This window comes from Opisthocomus hoazin, chromosome 18 (genome assembly GCF_030867145.1).
Source record: "Opisthocomus hoazin isolate bOpiHoa1 chromosome 18, bOpiHoa1.hap1, whole genome shotgun sequence".
Lineage (NCBI taxonomy): Eukaryota > Metazoa > Chordata > Aves > Opisthocomiformes > Opisthocomidae > Opisthocomus > Opisthocomus hoazin.
In genome coordinates this window covers 19,369,226-19,389,471 of record NC_134431.1, presented here as the reverse complement: position 1 = coordinate 19,389,471, position 20,246 = coordinate 19,369,226, and the positions used below count along the sequence as shown (strand labels likewise).

Here is a 20,246-nt window from a genome sequence, read left to right as displayed (position 1 = left end):
CTCTGGCCTCGTCTGCGGCCCTCCCTGACAGTGACGCGTTTATAGAGGTGATGTGGACTTTGGCTGAGCGTTGGCACGGTTGTTGTGGAGTTCCCAAAATATTCCGGGGCAGGCGGGCTGCCCGAGGGCCATGTGCTGCTTGTGGCCTCTGCGCTCAGCGGAGATCAAAGCTGGGCAGCCGCAGTTCTGCTCGCCGAGGGCTCGGAACAGCACCAGCTACGAATCGTTCTCCAAGAAGATCCGAGATCCGACCCTGAGCAAACATTGTGGTTATAGCCTTTAAAAATTTTGCATAGCTGAGATACCTGTAGGTGTAGTCCGTGGGAATACGGCGAGACCCCCGAGTCCGCAGAACCCTCCTCTCCCGGGCTGGCAGCTCTCGCTGCTGGTGGCTCATTTAAATGCCTTAAGCCTCTGGAGAAGGGTGCAGCCCCTGGGCCCACAGCACTGCTCCTACCCAGGCTTCGCCCTGCCTTGGCTGGTGTCCTTGTGCGTGGGTGCTGGTGTTTACGGGGCCAGGAGCTGCGTTACAGCAGAAATGCGATTTGGGGGGGGGCTGGGAACCACACTAGAGGTTCAGATAATAATAGAAGTTTTAGAATAGAATAAAAGGTTTAGATAATTCAGAAATATTTCTGTAAATTATTTTTTTTTTTTAACATTTTGACCAGGCAACTAAGTATTTCCTGGATTTTCTGGAGTGATATGTTGAAAGAATAACCTCATTCTTAAAAAGCCTGTGTCAGCTTCTTTAGACTTCTCGGTAGATTTACGGATTTTATTGATAAAATGGATAAGTATCTGCATATAAGCACCAAAGCAAAAATGATGGCTAAAATCCATTTCCTAGTGAAGGAGTATGGAAAAAAAGCAATGAAGATATATCATTGGTGAGAATATTACTACTCAAATACTGTGTCAACACTTCTAAGCACTTCAAAAAAAAGAAGGCTTGGGAAAAAATAGTGTGAAATACAGAATGCTGGCTTCTTTCCAAGAACGGCAGAGCATCTGTTGGGATGTATTTAAAAAAAGAAAAGTATTTTGTTGTATTTTTTTTTCACCTTAAGAAAATAGGATCATGCAAGGACTTTGGAGGCTTTTACCTTATTTGTAATGTAGTCGCTTAATTTGGTGTCGTGGAAGAACTGTTCCTGTGCAGCGAGAGTGTGTGCTGCCGCGGCCGGAGCCATCCTTCACCCCCACGTTATCCTGCCGAAATGACAGCGCAGCCGCGCGGCGCTGCCCGCCCGATAAACCTGTTATCTCCCCTGCTCCTCCTGCCAGCAGCTCTCCCGGTCTCTTTGCTGCATGAAAAATTGACAGCACCTCAGGCACAAATCTGTTTCTAAGGAAGCCACATTTATAAGCAGGCAGCGGCGTGGGGTGGGCGCGTGCGCAGCCCCCCTGCTTGCTGCCCCGCTGCAGCGTGCCGCTGACGGGGCAGCGGCCGGCGCGACCTCACCTTCCGGGGCAGCGTCGCTGGCCGTCGGTGCAGAACCTCCCTGCGAACACGTCCGCGTCGCTCGTTCTGCGTGCGCTGGTGCAATCCATCAAGGCTTCTCGTGGCTCCCGGCTCGGCAGCGCCGTGGAGATGCGTGTTACAGGGTGTGACGGCAGGAAGATGGTGATCCCTTTCCTCTGCACGTTGTGCTTTCCTCTCAGAAAAGATGAAATCCTGACACCCCTCCTCCTCTCCCCGCCATGGTGGGTGAGGGAATGTTTATGGCTGTTATTTTTCATCAGTTGTAATCATCAGGATTGAAGTGAGGGCATCTTGGAGAAGTTACGGTGTTGGGTACATTGAGGTGTCTGAAGCGTGAGGTCTGTGCGTGGTGCAGAGCTGCAGGCGGGAGGCCACACCACGGGGGTCGGCACGGGAGAGAAGCTTGTGCCTCTCGTTTGCTTGGTGCCTGTGTGCTTGGCTTCATTTCCCCGGGTTAAAGCCGTGTGCTCTTGGATGCTGCCAATACCCTGCCTGGTGCTGGCGTACACTTGGCAAACGCTTCGCATCCCTGCATCTGCTCTGATGGGGGGTGCAGAAGTGCAGTGCGCGGCCCCTCCGCTTCCCCTTCGCGAGGAGAGGACGGCGGACGCCTTCCCCGGGCTCCTTCCCTCGCCTCGCCCTGGCTCCTGGCGCCGAGTCGGCTCCTGCAGCTGGGAAAGTGTTAGCGGGCAAAACGGGAAAGAGCCGGAGCACGAGAGCTGTAACGAGAGCTTGACTCGAAATGTTTCAAACCCAGTATGATTTTATAGGTATATTGTGTATAAATTGCACATAAAGCTGGTGGATCCTCCCGAAGACGCGAGGACGCAGAGAGGCGCTTGCTTTTGTACTTCACTGAAGCCCCGTACAGCCAAATGTTAGTGGTTAAAGAAGCGCAGGACACCCTATGTGAGAAAGCGTGTGTTTGGAGAAGGTCACGTTGCTCTCTGGCACTCGGGAGCGAAAAGCTCAAGGCCCCGCTCAGAAGTGCCCTGGTTTTTGGACGCCGTGTGAACGGGGCGGTTGCCGGAGCTGGCTGCGGCGAGGCAGGGCATCGCGCTGGTGCGCGGGAGCAGCTTCCGAAGGCGTGTGGGCACGCAAGCAGCAGTGCCGTGCGGTGCCCCCGTGGCAGTCCCCCGCCGAGGGACACGCGTGTTCCCGCAGAAGTCGTCCTCGGAGGTGGGTCCTGCTCCTCCGAGCCCAGCACTGTGGTGGGCTCGAGGCGGGCGGGTCAGTCGCCTTTCGCAGGGGTGCGGTGGCTGGGTGCTGGCACCGATGTTCTCTGGTGCGTGTGCAGCGTTGGCCGGTTACTTGGCTCTTGTGCACTTGGCTCCAGGGCTTGTGCTGCAGAATGTGACCCCCAAGTGCAGTTGAGAAGACTGCAGAACACATTTATTTGATTGTTTCTGGTTTGTTGTGGCACATTCGTATTCAGTCCACGGGGTTTTCTGTAAATAAAGTGGTTTGTTTGAGGATTTTTTCCTCTAGCTAATAGCAGTTAAGTCTCTGCAGGCGCTGCACACTGGCCCAGTTATTCCCCTCTCAAGCTTTCCTGTCTCAGTGACCGTTCCCTGTTTGGCAAACTGAGGGTCACTTGAGTGACGGTGCTGGCTTCGGCCAGGATTCCTTCTAGCCCCAAGGGAGGAGGCAGCCGTGCCGTGGCCGTAGCTGTGACGGCGGGTGCCGGACAGGAGCGCGCGCTGCGAGGCAGGTGTGCCAGCCGCGGGAGGCAAACGGGAGCAGAACTGGCGCTTTACGTACGGCCGTTCTTCAGGTCACCAGGACAAGCGGGATCAGCGTAGCAGGAGTGGTGCAGCAGAGCCGGAGGAGAGCTCGCTGGCTGGGCTGTGGTGGGCGAGGAGCTGTCTGTGCTCCCTGCAAACGCTGCTCGCTGCTCTCGCCACCGCTCTGGCAACGGGAAGGAACCAGGGTTCCGCTTGTCAATGGCTGCACGCGGGAGTGCTAGTAGTAAATTTAATGGCACGTTACAGAGAAAATAAGCCCCGGTTCCTGATCTCAGCATGCAATTTTCATTTTGTATCTCCAGAACATGTCTGTTCCATCCTGGCCTCCCTTCTGCGAAACCTGAGAGGGCAGCAGAGGACACGGTTACTGAACAAATTCACAGAGAACGACAGTGAGAAGGTGAGTGCTGAATATGTGTCTGCAGTCGCTGGGTGCCCGGCTGGGAGGTGACTCGATAACGGCAGGGCGCGCGTGTGCTCGCTAGGTTGCTGAAAAGCCGTTATTGTGCCTGCCTGTAGAAACGTGCACTCTCACAGGCCGTCGTTCTCTCATTCGTGTTGTTATCTACAAACTGGAGAACTGGAAATGCCGGTAGTGCTTGGCCTCCCGCATCGTATGCGCTCTCTGGTGCTCTTGCACGTGGTAGTAGCGATTCTCAGCCCTGGGCTGTCTGTCTCTGCTGAAGCTGAGCACAGCGCGCGTCGCGTGGTGTTACGTTGTGCTGGCTCTGTGGGACCGGGGCAGTGTGGAAAGGTGCTGCTTTTCCTAGCGAGGCTCTTCTGCAGAGCGCTGAGGAATTGCTGTAGTACACATTTAACAGTCCCCATTCCTCTGCTGCAATGTGTCACTTTAGTGGTGTTTACTCTGGGAAATTCTTTCCAAAATATTTACATGATGGTGGATAGATCAAACAGCTGTGGAACAGAAACAGCAGCTTTTGCAAACCAGTAATTCCCAAGGGATTTGTAAATTCTGCCAGTGGGAAAATACTGGTTCCTTAGTATTCCTCATTAGTGTGTCTTCAAGGTGTTTTTTGTAACCTGCTCTACCAACTGCAGAAAATTTCCCATTGCTAGATAGGCTTTCAGTTGCCTGATGCAGCTCAGAGGAGAGCAGGAGAGCCGTGGCATGTCTGATGCATTTCCCATAAGCTTTGCTGCACGCAGCAGACACAGAAAGGCCGGCTGGAGAACCCGGGAGAATGGGAGAACCACAGCACGGGAGAGCGAGCGAACGAGGGACACGTGTCTGTCTGCTGCCTTTTAGCTGGAGCCGACAAGACCGTGTTATGGTGTGGGGTTACATTCAGGTGCCTGCAGACTCAGCCTGCGCGTCCGACCGCCGCTTGTGCCAGCCCTCTGCAATGTGTTCCTTCCTGGGAGCGGCAGAGCTGCCGGCTGCTTTGGGAAGACCGCAGCTGGGAGGAAAACAACGTAGCATGAAGGACTAAAGATGATTGCATTGTTCTTTTTTGTTGCTCAGGTCTCTCTCTTCTTCCCTTGCAGGTTGATAGGCTGATGGAACTGTATTTTAAGTACCTGGATGCAATGCAGGCAGCTGATAAGAAGATTGATGGAGAGAAACATGTATGTATTGCTTGAGATTGGCCAGCTCCCGTCTGCGGTACCTCTGCACAGGCATGTCGTCTGCACGGAACTTCTGGCTCAGCCAGGTCACTGTTCTGAGCCGTGCCCTCATACCTGTGCTGTTACTGCTTGCTGCTTGTGGCCCTGCTCTGCAGCTTACAGTTAACCTCAGGTAAAATGGGCGGAGAGCTTCTCTACAGCAAGTGCTTCTGGCTTTTTCTTAGAGTGAATTTTACTGGGAGGGCCTAAGTCTGTGCTTCAGTTTGCCTTCACTTTTACTTGGCTGCAATCTTGCTTGGTTTGGCAGATGGAGAGTAAGTGAAATGCAGAGAGACAATTACACGATAATGTGCGAGGCCTCCTACCCTGGTCTTTAGAGTTCTGATCAGCTGCGGGAAAGTGTCTACTTTGATTAGTTAGATGAGGCTGCAGCCAAAGGCTGGTGTGCTCTCTGCACACCAGCAGTGAATCGTTTTGAATGACACGAGCCTTGGTACCACACAGTACTTTCTTGGAACTGAAGCTGGAACAGACTTTTTGAAAGGGAACGAGCTGTTGGAGTCAGGAAGCAGCTTGCAGAGCTGTTAGGGAGCTTGGCCGGCTTCCCACAAGATTATCTGTATCAGCACTGAAGAGGCTGTGAGATTGATTAGCACTGACGGAGAGTAATCACTGCAGCCGCTGTCCCCGCACGCGGGCCAGCCCGGCGTGCCACGGGCTGCACCCCGCCGCCAGGCTCTGACAAACAGCTGCCTGCCCGCGCCAAGGCCGCTTCTCCGGGCACTGGCAAACATTCCGAGGGCATCGGAGCTCGGCAGCGCTGCTGCTGCTCGAAAAGGCGCGGGGCTGAGTGATGAATGGAGCCGCTTTTGCTGCCAGCGTTCAGGCTCCATATGGACAACTGCAGCTTCACCAATGAACAGTGGCCTGAAGAAAAGCAGCCTTTACCCTTTCCTGCTGTCCTTCCGCGCTCTCTTCATCCTTCTCGGAACAGAGCAAGAAATTATTTATTCTTTACGTTTCAGTGTTGGTGTGTGGGTTTTAGAACTCAAAAAACAGAATGGATTTTTTGGGCTGAAGTCTTGTGGTCTGTCGGCAGCTGCTGAAGAGAGCCCTTAAATGCACCATGCAGAGCGAGCGTACGTGCCCTTCACCCAAAGAGGTCCTGAAGCAGTCTGCAGATGTCAACACCTGTAGCAAACAGCCAGCACAAAGCAGGGATGAAGGGAATTTGAGTGTGAAGAAGCTTTTGCAGAAGCTCTTTAATTAATAGTGTTAACCCATTCATGTCTACTGGTGCACAAGAGAAGAAAAACCAAGGAACCTCAGGTTTTCCATCTGTATCCAGGAGGCCGCTGTGCTTTTGACCCGCTGCAGGGCTCTGTAGGCTGGAATGGCTAGAATAAACACATCTCTGCTCTTCACTGCTGTTGGAGCCGGCAATAGGATTTGGGAGAAACATCTCATGTGTGCAATAGACTGGGCACAGTGTGGATGAAATACGATGTTGAGGTTCGTTCCTAGCTTGGAGCAGTCCTGGAATTATCGTTTGCTTTGTTTTGTAGCATCCTCAAATGGTCAGTGGGACATGGTCTCCTGAGATCTGGAGTGGCTCAAGCGTTTTCCCCGTGCAGAAGCAGGCAAAGCCATCATTCTGTCCATCAAATTGTGACATTGTCTGGCTGTGACAGGATTTATGGAGCACTTTAGTGTTTCTGTTTGTGGCGCATGAATCAATGAGGTGGATGGTATGAACACTTGGTCCTTTAGAAACCATGCTATGTCACTTGGGGGTTTTTGACCTTCCTCTTGCAGGAGGACATAGAACCCCAAAAATCTGGTACACAGGTCCTCACCTTTCTCCTGTCCCAAAGAAAAATGGTACCTGATGAGATTTTACAGGTTCAGCCTGTACTGGTGAGAGCGAGATCCAAGTCTGATGGACAGAGTATCTTGCTGTAAGCCTTGCATTACAAGAAGTGAAAACCTGATTATACGAGGAATGACTGAGTGTGTCGTACCCGATGTTTTATCTTTAGTCGTGCAGCTGGCAGAAGCAGCTCCTGCTCTTGCAGTTCTCTTCCTTTTGTTTTCTTTTAGCTTGGCTTATTTTGGTGATCCAGGTTATAGCCCAGCTCTTCAGCCTGTGGCAGTGAAGGTGTGGAAGGTGAGGGTAGAAGGGAGGGGAGGAATTTCTGAAGCCAGCTGTTTCTGAGGAGGAACGGTTGTCAGGAAACTGCACCCTTAATCCAGACAATGAAACAGGATGAGGTCCACTGAGCCCCTTCTCAGTGTTACCCACTTGTTTGCTGCTGTGAAATCTCTTCAGGAGTGATTAGAGGTGGTAACTTAGTGATTACCTTAACTGCCAGTGTGAAACCCAGGAGCAAAGTCCATGTGAGCATTTGTCTCTAAGACCTGTAGTAGCACTTCTCTCAGAGTTTTTAGTTAAGGAAACCTGGAAAAGATCTTGTCCCCCTCTCAAATTCCTTGTTTCTTTCTGTAGGAAATGGTGCAAAATCCTGTGGCTCTTAACTCCCTCTAAAATGAGGTATAATTACAGGTGGCAGAAATAGACTTAGTGATCTCTAAAGACGGTAGGAAAAGACAGGAGATGGTTTAATATTTTTAGAGTTCCACAGAAAATTATGCTCAGCAGGTTTATTTGATAAAATATTCTCACCAGACACTTTGTGCTATAATGACTTACAAATTACATGCTAATTGTGCTACAGTTAAGTCATTCCATCCTTGAAAGGGAGAGGTGGAACTCCTAGCAGGGGAGCAGCGTCCGCAGATTGGGACAGCTGAAATAGGAGTTTGTGTTAGCCCAGCATTTCAGTTCAGTTTAGGAAGAGCGAGCTGCCTGGAGTTGCACCAAGGGCAGGACGTAGCGTCCTGGCAGGAGCTGCGCTGGTGCCAGTGAAGAGAACATGGATCTTTTTGTCTCTTGCAGATTGGTGGCTCAATCTGCAGAAATTCAAGCGTTGTTTCTGCTTGTTAGGCAGAAATGAAGAAAGGCATTCCCATGCCAGAGGGCTCTCATGGTTCCTTGTATGCTTCTGAGAGCTGCTTGGTCACCTTGGTGTGACCTGGACGTCTGCCTGCTGTCCTGGCTGCAGGAGAGTCCATGACCTGACCGGGGCTCCGTCCCAAGCGTTCTGTGTTTCGAGGAGAGCAGTGGTCAGCCTGCTGAAGAGGCCGTGTTGTCTGCAGCCTCTGCACGTGAAAGGGGCTCCTGGGGAAATCATCGCAGCTGTGAGCTGGAAGCAGATGGTCCTGGGCCGTCCTTGTCGTGATGGGCTGACTTCACCCGAGGCTTCTGCTTGCTCCTCTCCTGTTGCCAGTGTCGGTCCCTGTCTCCTGCATGTCCTTTTTGACCAAGGGCTTAGCGATGACCTGGAGTTTAGCTCTCTCCCAGTGGTCTGAAAGCACCTCCTGAGCATGGCTTGCATCGCTTGCCTCTCCCCAGTCATACAGACAGCAAGTAGTAAGGGGAGAGAATCTGTGCTTGGTGTAGGAGACAAGTTACGAGAGTTGTTTTTGTGCATGGCCGTTGGGACCCTTCTCATCTCTGATGACCTGGAGCGGCCTCGCTGTCCCAGCCAGCGAGGAAGTAAAGCCAGGATGCTGGCTGGGGTGTTCGTTCTCGACTGGCGCCCATCCCTGCTGCTCTGCCCAGCCTTGCGCTGCGTGCTGGGGACGGTGGATGGTAGGTGGGGGGGGAGGAGGATGCAGGGATCTTTTGGGCCCTCGTCCGGTGACTACGTGGAGCAGATGTCATCTTTTGTGTAGCATTGGCAGATCCATTGTATCTTTAGGTATCAAGTATCTTCTTGACACCTGGAGGCCTGTCAGTCCTGCCTCATTAGTGTGAGAAAAGCTCATTTTAGCTTCACAGAAGCCCATCTTATTGCTGTCTTCTCCCATCAGCAAGGGGCATCTCAGTACATATTGCTGGCAGATTAGGAATGGCATCTGAGTGCTCATTTGGAGGTTAGTGACTTGACAGCTTTGAGAGAGAGACGAAGTGGGAAGGTGGCTATCTGGTACTGTACTGGGAGGCAGATTAGCGTTTAGAGGGTGGTGGTGGTTTTTAAAAGAAAGAGACTGCTAAAAGGCACCTTAAAACTGTACTCGTCTTCTAATTCATATCTGCTTAATTTACTGGCAGAAAATAATCTTGCTGCTCTGCCGAGAGAGGCTGTTGTAACTGCTGCCTTCTCTGTGTAATCAAGACAGCAGTTGCCTGGATTCAGCTCCTGTGATCGCCGTGCTTGGAGCAGAATACAGAGCAGACATGGTCTTTGTTTCCTGCTCTGGAGGTTCAAAGTCCTGGCCTGTTGATGTTTTTTCTGTTCAGGAATTTAGCGCTGCTGAGAAGAGCAGCCAGTAAGCCTGTGTGCAGTGAGGAGGGTGAGCGGTGGTTTGAGCGCCTTGTCACCTTCTGGAATGGGGTGTTGGGAGGTTTGTCACTACTGCAATGTCTTACGAGCCAGGCTCAGCACTGTTTAGCTTTAGAGACCAGACTGGATCAGAGTCAGGCAATTTGGCACGGATGTAGGGTGAGGAAAGTCACTCCTTGCACAAAATTGGATTTTGATTTTCACTGGCAAGAGCCTGCATGCAAGCTTTGCCCAGTCATGCCTGCGCTCGTGGTTTTGAGAACCTGGAGTACCTTGGTTGTGCAAGCACCGGAGTCTGCAGGACCTCATGCTAACGCGTGCTGGAGTGCAGCCAAAGCGGTTGACCTCGTGGCATCGGTAACTAGGCATCGTTTTTTTAACTTCACTTGATTTTTCACTGGTAAGCTAGATTTCTAGGGGGAAAGGAAAAGTATTTCACTACCTGTGCTTTCCTCTCGCACTTTTGATAGGCAGTGGCAAACACCTGCACTTCAAAGTCACTAAATCAGATTTCTGTACGGTGAGCATCCATTGCACTCTCTCCAGTGAGAGGTGCGCAGGGTTCATGTTCCTTCTGGTGCCAAAGGGACTTGATCTACAACGAGAAGCGAGGACTTGGCTTGACATAACAGGAGAATTTGGGAGCCTGCATCAGCTTTGGAGCTGGTGACCTTGCGTGTGTTTGCCTGGAGCGTGTGCACCCCAAGGAAGCGCTTCTTGTTGAGCGTTAGAGGTTCAGTGCTCTCGCTGGTGATGGCTCTAATGAGAAAATATTGCTCCGCCGGCGTGTGCCCACCTGCCAGCCGGCTGCATAATAAATCACACAAGCTGCAGTGAGCTAGCAGTGTCTGACAAGCTGCTTCCTTTATTTAAGAACAAAACCGAAAAACAAACCCCAAAATGCAAAAGGTCACCCGTGACATCAGTTATTTTGGCCTGTCGGTCTCCATGGCAAGGGACGGCAGGCTCAGCTGATGGACGTGGCCAGCCTTTCTCGGGGGAAAGCTGCTCGGAGCTCGTTGCCGCACTGCTTCTGCCAGGGTGTGCAAGGAGAGGCTTGGTCTGAGCAAGACGAATGGGTTGGCTCCTGCCTTCTGCCCTTGGCCTCCGTTCGGGCAGGTCTCACTAGTGGAACGCCGTATGGGCCGAGGAAGAGCGAACCGTCGGTGTTCCTGCAGAAGCCAGTGGTCTTCTGCTGACAGACCCCGGCTGGGGTTTGGCCCCGCCGCTGTCCCTGACAAAGGAAGCTGGAAGAGCGAGGCTGGGCATGGTGAAGGTGTGCTTGGGCAGAATTTTTGGACCCGTTTTCTTATTTGTCAGTCAGTAATGAAATTGGAAGCCTGATAGGCCTTTGAGTCATCTGGAGTCATGTTCTGCACTGCTTAACAGCACCCTCAAATGGCCAGTAAAAGAGCAGGTTTTTTGTTCCATTTTGACAAAGAACTTATAAATAATAGATACACTGGTTTGTTACATATTCACAGTCTCTAACCACTCAATTTAGAAATGTAATTTGTATGTTTGAATTAAAATTTCAGTTTGCAGATGGACACAGTTCACAACCAGCAAAGTCAAAACCTTGTTCAAAACTGAATGAAATGTTTTGTGAATTTAAATTAGTTATTACAAGTACTTCTTTGGTGAGAAATATATGGATGTTAATGTTTTGGGGAACAAAACGTTTCTTAAGAAACCACAAAGATCACCAGCGTTTTGGCACTGCTAACGGGAAGTACTCCACGAGCCAGGTCATCGCAGCTTTTCTTTGTGTTGCTGTACAGGACATGGTGCGTCGGGGAGAGATAATAGACGATGACATGGAGGACGAATTCTATCTCCGTCGCCTGGACGCTGGACTCTTTGTTCTGCAGCTCATTTGTTACATCATGGCAGAGATCTGTAATGCCAATGTTCCCCAGGTAAAGCTGTATACGAGGTTGGCAGATCACCTGTGTTCCCGTCCATGATACAAACAAGACTAAATCCTTGCAAATACCGCCTCATGGAACAAGCTCTTCAATTCTTTTTTTGGGGGGAAACCTCCTGCTTATTGCACTTGTGTCCATACAGCTTCATCAAGTCGTAGCAGTTAGGTGGGCATTAGTGGGTACAGAAGCTGATCGTTGTCACTGAGGTCATGCAGCCTGCCATGAGCAAGGTCACAGTCTGAAATGGAAAGGACCCATTCATGCCGCTGCTGAGGGTGTGGTGGAAGGGGACATTCTCTCAGAAGGTCTCACAGAGGCACAGGCCATACCCAGTGACTTTTCTCGATCCATGCGAAATACTGCATCTCTGCTGGTGTGAATAGATGGGGGTTTGTGAATATGGGATGTGGTTAAGGTGAACCTGTGCCACGTGCCTTCCTGAGTGTTCCTGAGCAGGGGCTCTGGGACTCTGAACTAGCCAGGCAGAGTCGGGTTCTGCTCTTCCTTCAAAGTGGGAAAAAGTGGGGTTGCGCATGGTTTGGTGTTCTATTGAAGATTACTTTCTTTCCTGTCCCCCATCAGATTCGTCAGAGAGTCCATCAGATTCTGAACATGAGAGGCAGCTCCATTAAAATTGTTCGACACATCCTAAAGGGTGAGTTGAGATATTCCCATGCACGTGTCTCATCTGTGCTAGGGACAGCTTGGTCCCCCCGTTGTAGGATGAGCCTTCACATGTAGTTCTCCTTGATTTCAGGAGCGTGTTTCAAGCAGCAGTTGAGTAGTGTTGTGGGATCCAGGCAGGGCTGGAATCACCCTGATAAAACATGCTTTACCTTGGAGTTAGGACACGTGCTGGTGTGTGCTGTCCTGGAACAGCACACCGCTTCATGCTGCCATCAGCTGCAGACTGGCTGGAACTTGCTGCTGACATTAATGCTAGAGTAAATATTTAAGGGAAGTGTATATGCATGCTAGAGGGAAGGATGGTGGAGTCTCATCTTTCATTAACATGGCCCTGCACTTTACCATCTGCACCATATTAGTATCCGTGGTGTATTTGTCTTGTTCTTAGTGTCAGATTAATATGGATTATAGCATTAAAGTATCCTCTGTAGCTTTGAAATGTAGCTGTTGTGATTTGCAATCCCGATTTTAAAGTACTGCTTGTTATTTTTAATGCCTATGTTGAATTAGAGTCGTGCTTATTTGAGCTGTGGCTCTCGTCTGTGGCCTGCTGTCCTTCAGCAGAAGCAGCCAGTTGAGCTGCGGAGGAAGAGGGCAGGACCAGGACCCTCCGCACAGCCCCTGCGAGCTGCGAGGCTTGGCCAGAGCGCTGGAGATCTGCTGCCCCTGAGGGGCTTCGGTTGTTGTGCGGCCGTGTCTGCTCCCAGGGGGCCGTGTGGCTTCGGCGAGGGGTGGGGAGAGAGGGGAGGCTGCCAGCATCGCCGGGGTGCTGGGCTGTGGGTGGTGTTGTGTTGATGTCTCTGCTGTCTTTGGGAATACCAGTGACGTTCTCCTCGCCTTTTCTTCGTGCCCCCCCCCCCAGTACTGGCAGGAACAGGCAGCTTTTTTTCTTGCAGATCCTCTCGTTTTTCTCCCTTCCCATAGGCAGGAAAGAGGAGGATCAGAATGGTGGCTGGTATGACAAAATTAAAAGTGATTTTCTGACGGTGTGAGATTCCCTGCAGCTATAGGCAATCTCTGGCCCTTGTCCTGTGCCAGCAAATGCAAGTTAATGCCTTCTGCTGAACAGGGGAGACTGGACAGGATGTCTTTTCTGCTTTTAATTGTGATACTTGACAGTTCCTGCCTCCACGCTGTCCATTTCCAACACAGGGCATGGCTCACGTCCGCTTTCAGATTCCCACACTCGACCCTGGGCCACAGGTGCCCGAGGGATTCGTCTGCACGTCTCGCTGTGTTTGCACGCCTCGCGTCCGTGTCTTTGGTTTGTTGGTTTGCATACGAAGCTGAGTTGGAGGGCAGCTGCATTAAAATTTCATCTGATTTATTCTTTCACAAACAGCGACTGGCATTGTGAAACTTCTCCCGCGGTTTTGGCGTGTCTCGCAGGCTGCAGGCTGTGCCGCGGGGTGGGTGCTCTCAGCCTTCTCCGCGCGAGGAGCCTGGGTAGCACAGGGGGTGCACGCAGCGTCTGGGGCTCTGTCTTCTGCTCTCCCCAGCTCTGTGCTTGCCAGTTTTAGGGACTGATGCCACCTCAGTTGTCAATGACCTTAGAAATAAACTTGTTGGTGGGCCCTTGTCAGATACTGCAGTGGGGGCAGCAGGTTGCTGCCAGGCAGGAGCAGCCCCGAGCTGACCCGCTGTCTGTGCTGGTGACAGCGAAGCTTCTCAGTGGCTGCGCACCGGTGTCCCCACACGCGGTCAGTGTAGGCTCACCGCCTCTTGGCAGAGGTGACACTGGCCAAGCACCTGCGTCTCCGGAGGAGCTGGTTTGCGGCTCGCAGCTGGCTGCTGCCGTAGCGGCTCTGGCTGGGCCCCTGGCAGCGTGCCTCCCGGGGCGGGCGGCCGGCGGGCACGGCCAGGCTGCAGTCAGCGTCTGAGCTGTGGGGCTCTGTCCCAAACGGCTGAGAGGTCGGGAGCCTGAGCTTGGCAGAAACGTTTCCAGGCCACTTTCCAGCTTGCTCTCAGGTCGGATGAGGGTTGGTTTATTTTTGCTTTTCGTTGCGTGTTTTGCTCTTGTTCAGTTTTTATTTTCTATTTTTGCATACTAATTAGGTGCTTGGTTTTTAGTTTGATTTTTATGGCCTACATATTCTCCATGTTTCTCTGGCAACCTGACAGCTGATGGATCCCTTGGGGTTGCTCAGAGTTGCTTATGATGCAAGCGAGGAAGCAAGACTATTTTCTTACGGTAGGGCTTTCGAGGGGGAGGAGTGGGCAGAGAATAGCTGGAGGCTCATTAAATGCATTTCTGCAGGCTGACCAGTCCTCCCACAGTTCCTTTTCCTTGAAGATCAAGCATGACTTGCAACGGGACAGTTAGTTTATCCTTTGGAAGAGAACGACTGGACGGTGCGTGCCTTGGCCGGGGGGATATCTCTGGGGTGGAGGCGGTCTTCGTGGCAGCGGTGGTGTCTGTGCCTTGGGGCAGTTCTTGGTCTCCTCTCTCTGGCTGCGAAGGGAGGGAGGCCCAGGCCTCTGAGCAGCGGTACGGAGCCCTGGCAGGGGAGGGCACGCGTTCCCTGCTGAGGCAGAGCCACCAGCCTTGGAGCCGCTCGCTGGGCAGGGAGCCGCTCTCCGCGGAGCCGTGCGGGAGCGGGGGTCCCTCCCCAGGCAGGGGCTGCCTGGTTGGGCGGCTGCTTTCAGCGAGGGTGGCGAGCGCACCGCGGAGCCGGGAAGGTGGAATGCCTGTTGGGTGCTGCAGACCAGGCCCGTTAGCATGGGTAATCAAAAAGAAAAGGCAGCGATGTTACGAGGACTGTGCGAAATCTGGCCTCTGGTCCCTCAGTATGTGCAGGCTTTATAGCTTCCAATATCCATTACAAGCTTCAATATTTCCCCATTGATTTTTACTGTTCTGTAACCATTGTATTTTGTCTAATGAAGCAGAAACCAATCTTGGGTCCCTTCCCTTTGTGTCGCTACAGCAGTGTGTAAGCTCTGTTTAACTGTTGGCAGGGGGAGCTTACATTTCATTTTTTTTCTGTCTCATTGAAGTGCTGGAATTTTAAATAAAAAAGTAAATACATAAAACCTTGGTGGGAGATTTGGGTTTTTTAAGCTTGATTCTGGGGGTTTTGTCTGGTCTGTTCCAATTAGCATTAGCAACTGTTGGTAACCCAGTAAACAGTCTGCCTTAGGAGTCACCGGGATTTTAATCTTACGAAGCCCAGATATTTAGAAGGAAAGATGCTGAGCTTTTGGACAAGATTAGAGGAATTTGGGGCTTGCTTCTGTCTGAGTGATCTCGCTGGGACAATAGAAGGGCAGCGTCAGTAGTGGCGCTCGGCAGTTTCCCTGCTCGAGTCGCGTGTTGGAGTGCTCTGGCCGTCCTTAAAGCTGGAGCCGGAGCTGGGCCACGCGCCCGCTGCCCGCAGCACGGATGCTGTGAGCGCAGAGCTCTGCCCGCAGCCGGGCCAGGCTCGGAGGCCGCGTCCGTCCGTCCGTCCCGGGGCTGTCGGGAGGCAGTGGCAGCGGTGACCCCAGCCCGCTCGCTGGTGGGGTGAGGAGCAGGAGAGGCCTTGACGCCGGGCAAGCGCTGCTCAGCGAGAACGGAAACACCTCTGCATTAGCAGCGCTGCTTTCAGCACAAATCCGCAGCATCGCCCCGCGCTGGGGAGAAAAGTGACTCCGTCCCAGCCAAACGCAGCCCAGCAGCGGTGCCCTCGGGCTGCAGCAAACACGGGCAGTGGCAGTGCCAGCGTCTGTTCCAGGGGCACTCGCTCTGCCAGAGCAGGGAACGGAGCCCGCTCCCCCGGGAGCTCCCCGCTCTGGCGCTGCCCGAAGGGGACAGGAGAGCCCGCGCTGGACGCTGGCCATGGCCGGCGCGCTCTGCCGGGACGGTGACCCCGTCTGTGCCGCGGCGGGGTGGTCTCCGGCCGGGAGACACACAGCTTGCTGCTCTCTGCCTCGAGTGCGGTGGCGAGTTTCTGCTCCAGCTGAGGGAAGAGCTCCCTGTGCTGGTCCCCCTGCGCCGGGACAGCGAGGAGGTCGGGTTCACGTGCAGCAGACCTCAGCCTTACCCACCTGCTCGTGTTACAGGTACTGTAGCCGTTTATAAATATTAAGAGGATTTCTCCCAGAGGCCCTGGCAAAGAACTCTGCTGCTGGTACGTGGAGAGAGAGTGCACGCGGGAGGGAAGGCTCCCGCAGCAGCTAACTTCTCCCCGTCCTCACTCTTTTCAGTGCTCTTATAATAAAGGCTTTGATGGAGCTCAGAAGCATGTAGCAGTACTGAACGTATAAATATTAAAGCAAACTTTCTGCAGCAACTTACCATTCAGATGCTGAATACAGGCTGCTCTGTTTGTTTAGGAAGAAGGCAAAGAATGCGAGGAGGCGGAGGCTGGAAAACACTCTCTAACCAGGCAGCCTGCTCCTGATTTACCAAGATTTGTTCAGCTCCTTGCTTTCACAGCTCAAAACCTGCTTTTCATTTTTTCTCTTTAAATCGTCTTTGAATATGCAGGTTCTGGGGGCAGGAGGAGGGAGCTGGCAGGGGATGAGAGCCGCCAGCTTTAAATGAACGGCAGGAAGGAGAGCCGCAGAGCAGGCGTCTGGTTCTGTGGTCTTTGGCCGTGGGTGGGCAAGACCTTGGTCAGGGTCTGGTGTCCTCTGCCTGAGGACAAGGAGTTGCTTTCGTCGTCAAATCTGAACTGGTGTGTTTACTTCTGTATGGGTTAAAAGCATTTGTGGGTTGGGGAGTTGGTCTCTGCTTGACAAAAGCCCTCGTTCGGGATGCTTGGACGACAGGCAGGTCAAGCCAGGGCTGGGGGTGTGTAGCAGCCCCTGCCTGACCTTCCCTGGCGATACTCGGCGTGCAAAGGGACCTGACAGGCCGCTGTTGTCCAGGACGGTTTTGAATTGCTTGGGCTGAGGGAGGCCGGCGGTACGGCTGTCCAGTCCCACAGCTGCCAGTGGGCCGCTCCGCTGGGACAGCGCCCGGACCGTCGCGCCTGGAGACGGTCAGAGCCGGGGAATGGGTCCTGCCGCGGTGCTGGTGTCTGGCTGAGCTGCGTGGTGACCGGAGCAGGGTGTCCCTGCTGCGGTCTGTTCACTACAACAGCGTCTGCTGGCGGGTCAGAGGATGGTTGTTATGCAAAGCTTTAACCCTGGGGATGGGAGAGAATCCATCAGTGCTCCTTGCATAAATTCCCATTCAGTTCTTTGCGTTGATGTAGATTTAGATTCTGCGGCGGTGTCTGCGAGAGAAATTGCCTGTCGTTCATTAGTGTCTCACTCAAAGGCTGGTGTCTGTCTGCCTTCTCCCCCACAGAGTACGCGGAGAACATCGGGGATGGGAAGAACCAGGAGTTTCGGGAGAGCGAGCAGAAGCGGATCCTGGATCTGCTGGAGAATTTCTGAGGACTCGGGGGCGAAATTCCGTGTCTGCCCACGAGGACGGGGCGTCTGGTTCTCCCTCCTGCTGCTGCCCTCCTCCAGCCCTGACTGCACGATGAAAGTGATGTTTCTATGAAACTGCTTCTACATGCGATTTTGGAGATATTAAAGATAGTTTGCTTTTTTTTTTTTTAGTTCCTTGTTTGTTATTGGCGCAGTCCGCTGTGCGTGGGGCTGCCGCTGCGCACCTTGCAGCAGGGCAGCTCGAGGTTTTTCCTTCACCCCCCCAGGTCAAGCTGCAGTGATCAGTGAGGAGCAGTACAACAGTGCAGGCGTTAGAGGGAGGGCAAGGAGGAAGCCGAGACAGTTCCAGACGTTGTTTGCGAGTTGTTCCAGCCCGACACGTTAATGAAATTGTGCAGCCCCCTGTGCTGCCGTGAGCTGGGGAGGCCGAGGCGTTGGTATGTGTCCAGTTCCGCTGTGCCGTGGCAGAGGGAAACCAGGAATCAACCGCGTCGGCCATCACTGCCAAATCCTCCCAGAGGTGAGTGGGGAGGAACGGCAGGATCTGGCACAGCCCAGGCAGCCGCCGGCCCTGCCGAAGGGGCTGTCGGGGTGAGCGTCCGGGCTGCACTCACAGCCGAGGGTCGGAAGGTAAGTAACCAGTGAAATGCCCAAATTCCACTGACGTCCTTCCGCAGTTGGCTTTAGGTCTTGGTTGTGCCTGTTCTGTAGAAAATCAGTATTCCGGTTCTCGAGCTGGGAGTCTGGCTTTTTATAGCAGCAATGAGCTCCCCAGCAGAGGAGGGAAAACCCCACTCCCGCAGCCCTTTGCCGGAGCGCTGTGGGAGCTGCGGAGAGACCGAGGGATTTGCCTCTGACCGGCTCGCTGATTGCCGTGGAGCTCATTTTTCGGTTACCCTTCTGCACTTGCAGTGTGATTTCAGGTGTCAGCGTGCCAAACCCCTCCGCTTCCCCGCGCAGTGCCTCGCAGCTGGGACAAGAAGTAGCTGAGAATATTTTCCCCGCATCCTCTTTTCTTCTGCTAACGTTAATGACTGTCATCACAAAACATCGCAGCTCCAGCAAGCTGGGCCTTGCCTAATTTAGAGAGATTTGCATGCTGGCAGCATTCATTTTTTATCTCCAAGAAAAATGCATTGTCAGGGAAGCTTAAAGGCTTCCTTCAGTCATGGCTGCGTGGGCACTGCTGGCCTGGGTGCTATCAAACGCTGTTATTCCGGGGATCAACATGGAAGCCGTGGTTTCAGCAGCCACAAAAAGCTGCAAAAATACTTTTTTGGTGCAGAACTTGTTTGAATTCCTCATTTCTTCTATTTTCCTTAAAGAGGTTTTTTCCTTTCTTTCAGACATGGTTAGTTTTTTACTGGAGTCTGGGAACTGTTCCCTTTCCACACCGCGGACAGTGGATTTGTGGTCAAAGCTGGTCTCTGGTTCCCCCCGGAAGGTGATCTCTGGTCCCCTGTCTCGCCCTTGAACATGAAAAGCCGAGGAGAAAGGGAGGGGGTGGGAGGAAGGGGGTCAGAGGCAGGGCAGAAGGGGAACTCTGTGAAACAGCTACGACTGAAAAGTAGGGGCCACTTGTCTGGGGGGGAAAAGGGCAGGGAGGTTCTCAAAAATGGTGCTCTAGATGGCTGGAGTACAAGGAAGTTTTTTAGATCCAAGTGTACCATCTGTCACCGGCTTTCACTGGGTTTGCTGCCGGTGCGTGCGATCAGTGCGCGGTCAGCGACGTGGTGCGGGTGTGCGGGGCGCGGTCGCTGCTCCGAGTCGGCTCCTTCCGGATGGGGAAGCCTCCAGCGGCGCCTGGCAGGAGCGAAAACCCCGCTCCCGTGTTGCGGCTTCAGCTGGCGTCTGGCTTTCGGGGAGTACATTTCTGCTCCTTTACCGTTCCCGTCCTAGACCCGTCAGCTGGCTCGCTGCCTGCGGCGGTCTGGGCTGAAAATCCTCCCCTGCCCTGGGGGCTGGCGGCTCGCTTCCCGGGAGCGGTGCTGCTGCAGCGAGCTCGGGCTGCTCGTCCTGAGTGTCCCTCTTGTAGGGCAGCTTGTCTTTGGTTGGGGTTTTTTTCCCTTTTTTTAACTTCTCAGCTCTTCAAAGCGCTCCACCAAATGCTCCGAGTCTCTGGCTAGGTCAGGGGAAGAACTGGTGGTGAGGCAGCAGTGATGGACGTGGTGCGATGACGCGGGGCACTGCTGCTTCTGCCGGGGTGGGAGTCGCTCCTGGCGCTGGGAACGAGCCCGAGCTGTGACGGCTCTCACCAGGGCGCGTCAGGGTTTTTGTACCTGCTCGGTGTCGGTCGTGCCCGGTGGGTTGTGCCAGTGAGCCCTGCTGTGAGTGTCCCTGGCAAGGGACAGTGGGTGAAGGACCCCCGGGCTCGGTGCCGTGGCCTGCGGGCTCGCTGGGCTCCCAGGGCAGCGGGGCCCTGGCGTTGCTCTGGGTCCAGCCGCCAGTGCTGTCCCTGCTCGGAGAGGGGTCACGGCTTTCCGACCTGGAATGGGGACAGCTGGTGATGGGACCGGGGCTCAGCACCGTCCGGTGAGCCGGTGCTCGCTGTGCCTGGCAGGGCTGGCTGCAGAGGGCGGCTGGGGCACGGGACGGCCGGAGCCGCTGCCTGCTCGCCAGCCCGGTGCCTGAGCCGCGGCGTGAGGCGGGGTGGCACTGCGAGCTGGTAGCTGTCTTCTGGGGGCCATGGGACCGGGGACCTGGTGACTCCCCCTGCCCGGCCCCTCGCAGCGCCCGCGGCCGGGGCCTTGCCGTGGTGCTGAGCCGCGCCGTGCCACCGCTGCTGGTGGCCTGATGGAGCTGCCGTGGGAGGAGGAACGCCCTCCGAGGGGGGGGTTCACTCATTTTTTTGTTCCTGAGCCAAAGGAGATATTTGCGGGGTTACAAAAAGCCGGAATGCCCCGTGCGTACCTGAGCGCAGCCCCGCGTCGCGTCGCTGTGGCGGGTAGCGATGCTCCAGACGCTGCCGAGGAGTTAGCGCGGAGCTGTTGCTGCAGGGCAGGCTTTTACAAGATGGATGGTGAATCGCTCTCTCCTCTTGATT

At 53.8% G+C, this 20,246-nt stretch overlaps 1 protein-coding gene across 1 annotated transcript in view; it reads left to right on the top strand.

The window, feature by feature from the left end:
* CTNNBL1 (catenin beta like 1) overlaps positions 1–17,363 on the top strand; it is a 56,285-nt gene extending 38,922 nt beyond the window's left edge. The window contains exons 12-16 of the mRNA XM_075438497.1: positions 3,534–3,631; positions 4,738–4,818; positions 11,006–11,143; positions 11,735–11,807; positions 17,115–17,363. Coding sequence (XP_075294612.1) covers positions 3,534–3,631; positions 4,738–4,818; positions 11,006–11,143; positions 11,735–11,807; positions 17,115–17,203 — 479 coding nt within the window. The 3' untranslated portion in view covers positions 17,204–17,363. The remainder of the gene's footprint in view (positions 1–3,533; positions 3,632–4,737; positions 4,819–11,005; positions 11,144–11,734; positions 11,808–17,114) is intronic.
* The last annotated feature ends 2,883 nt before the right edge of the window (positions 17,364–20,246 follow it).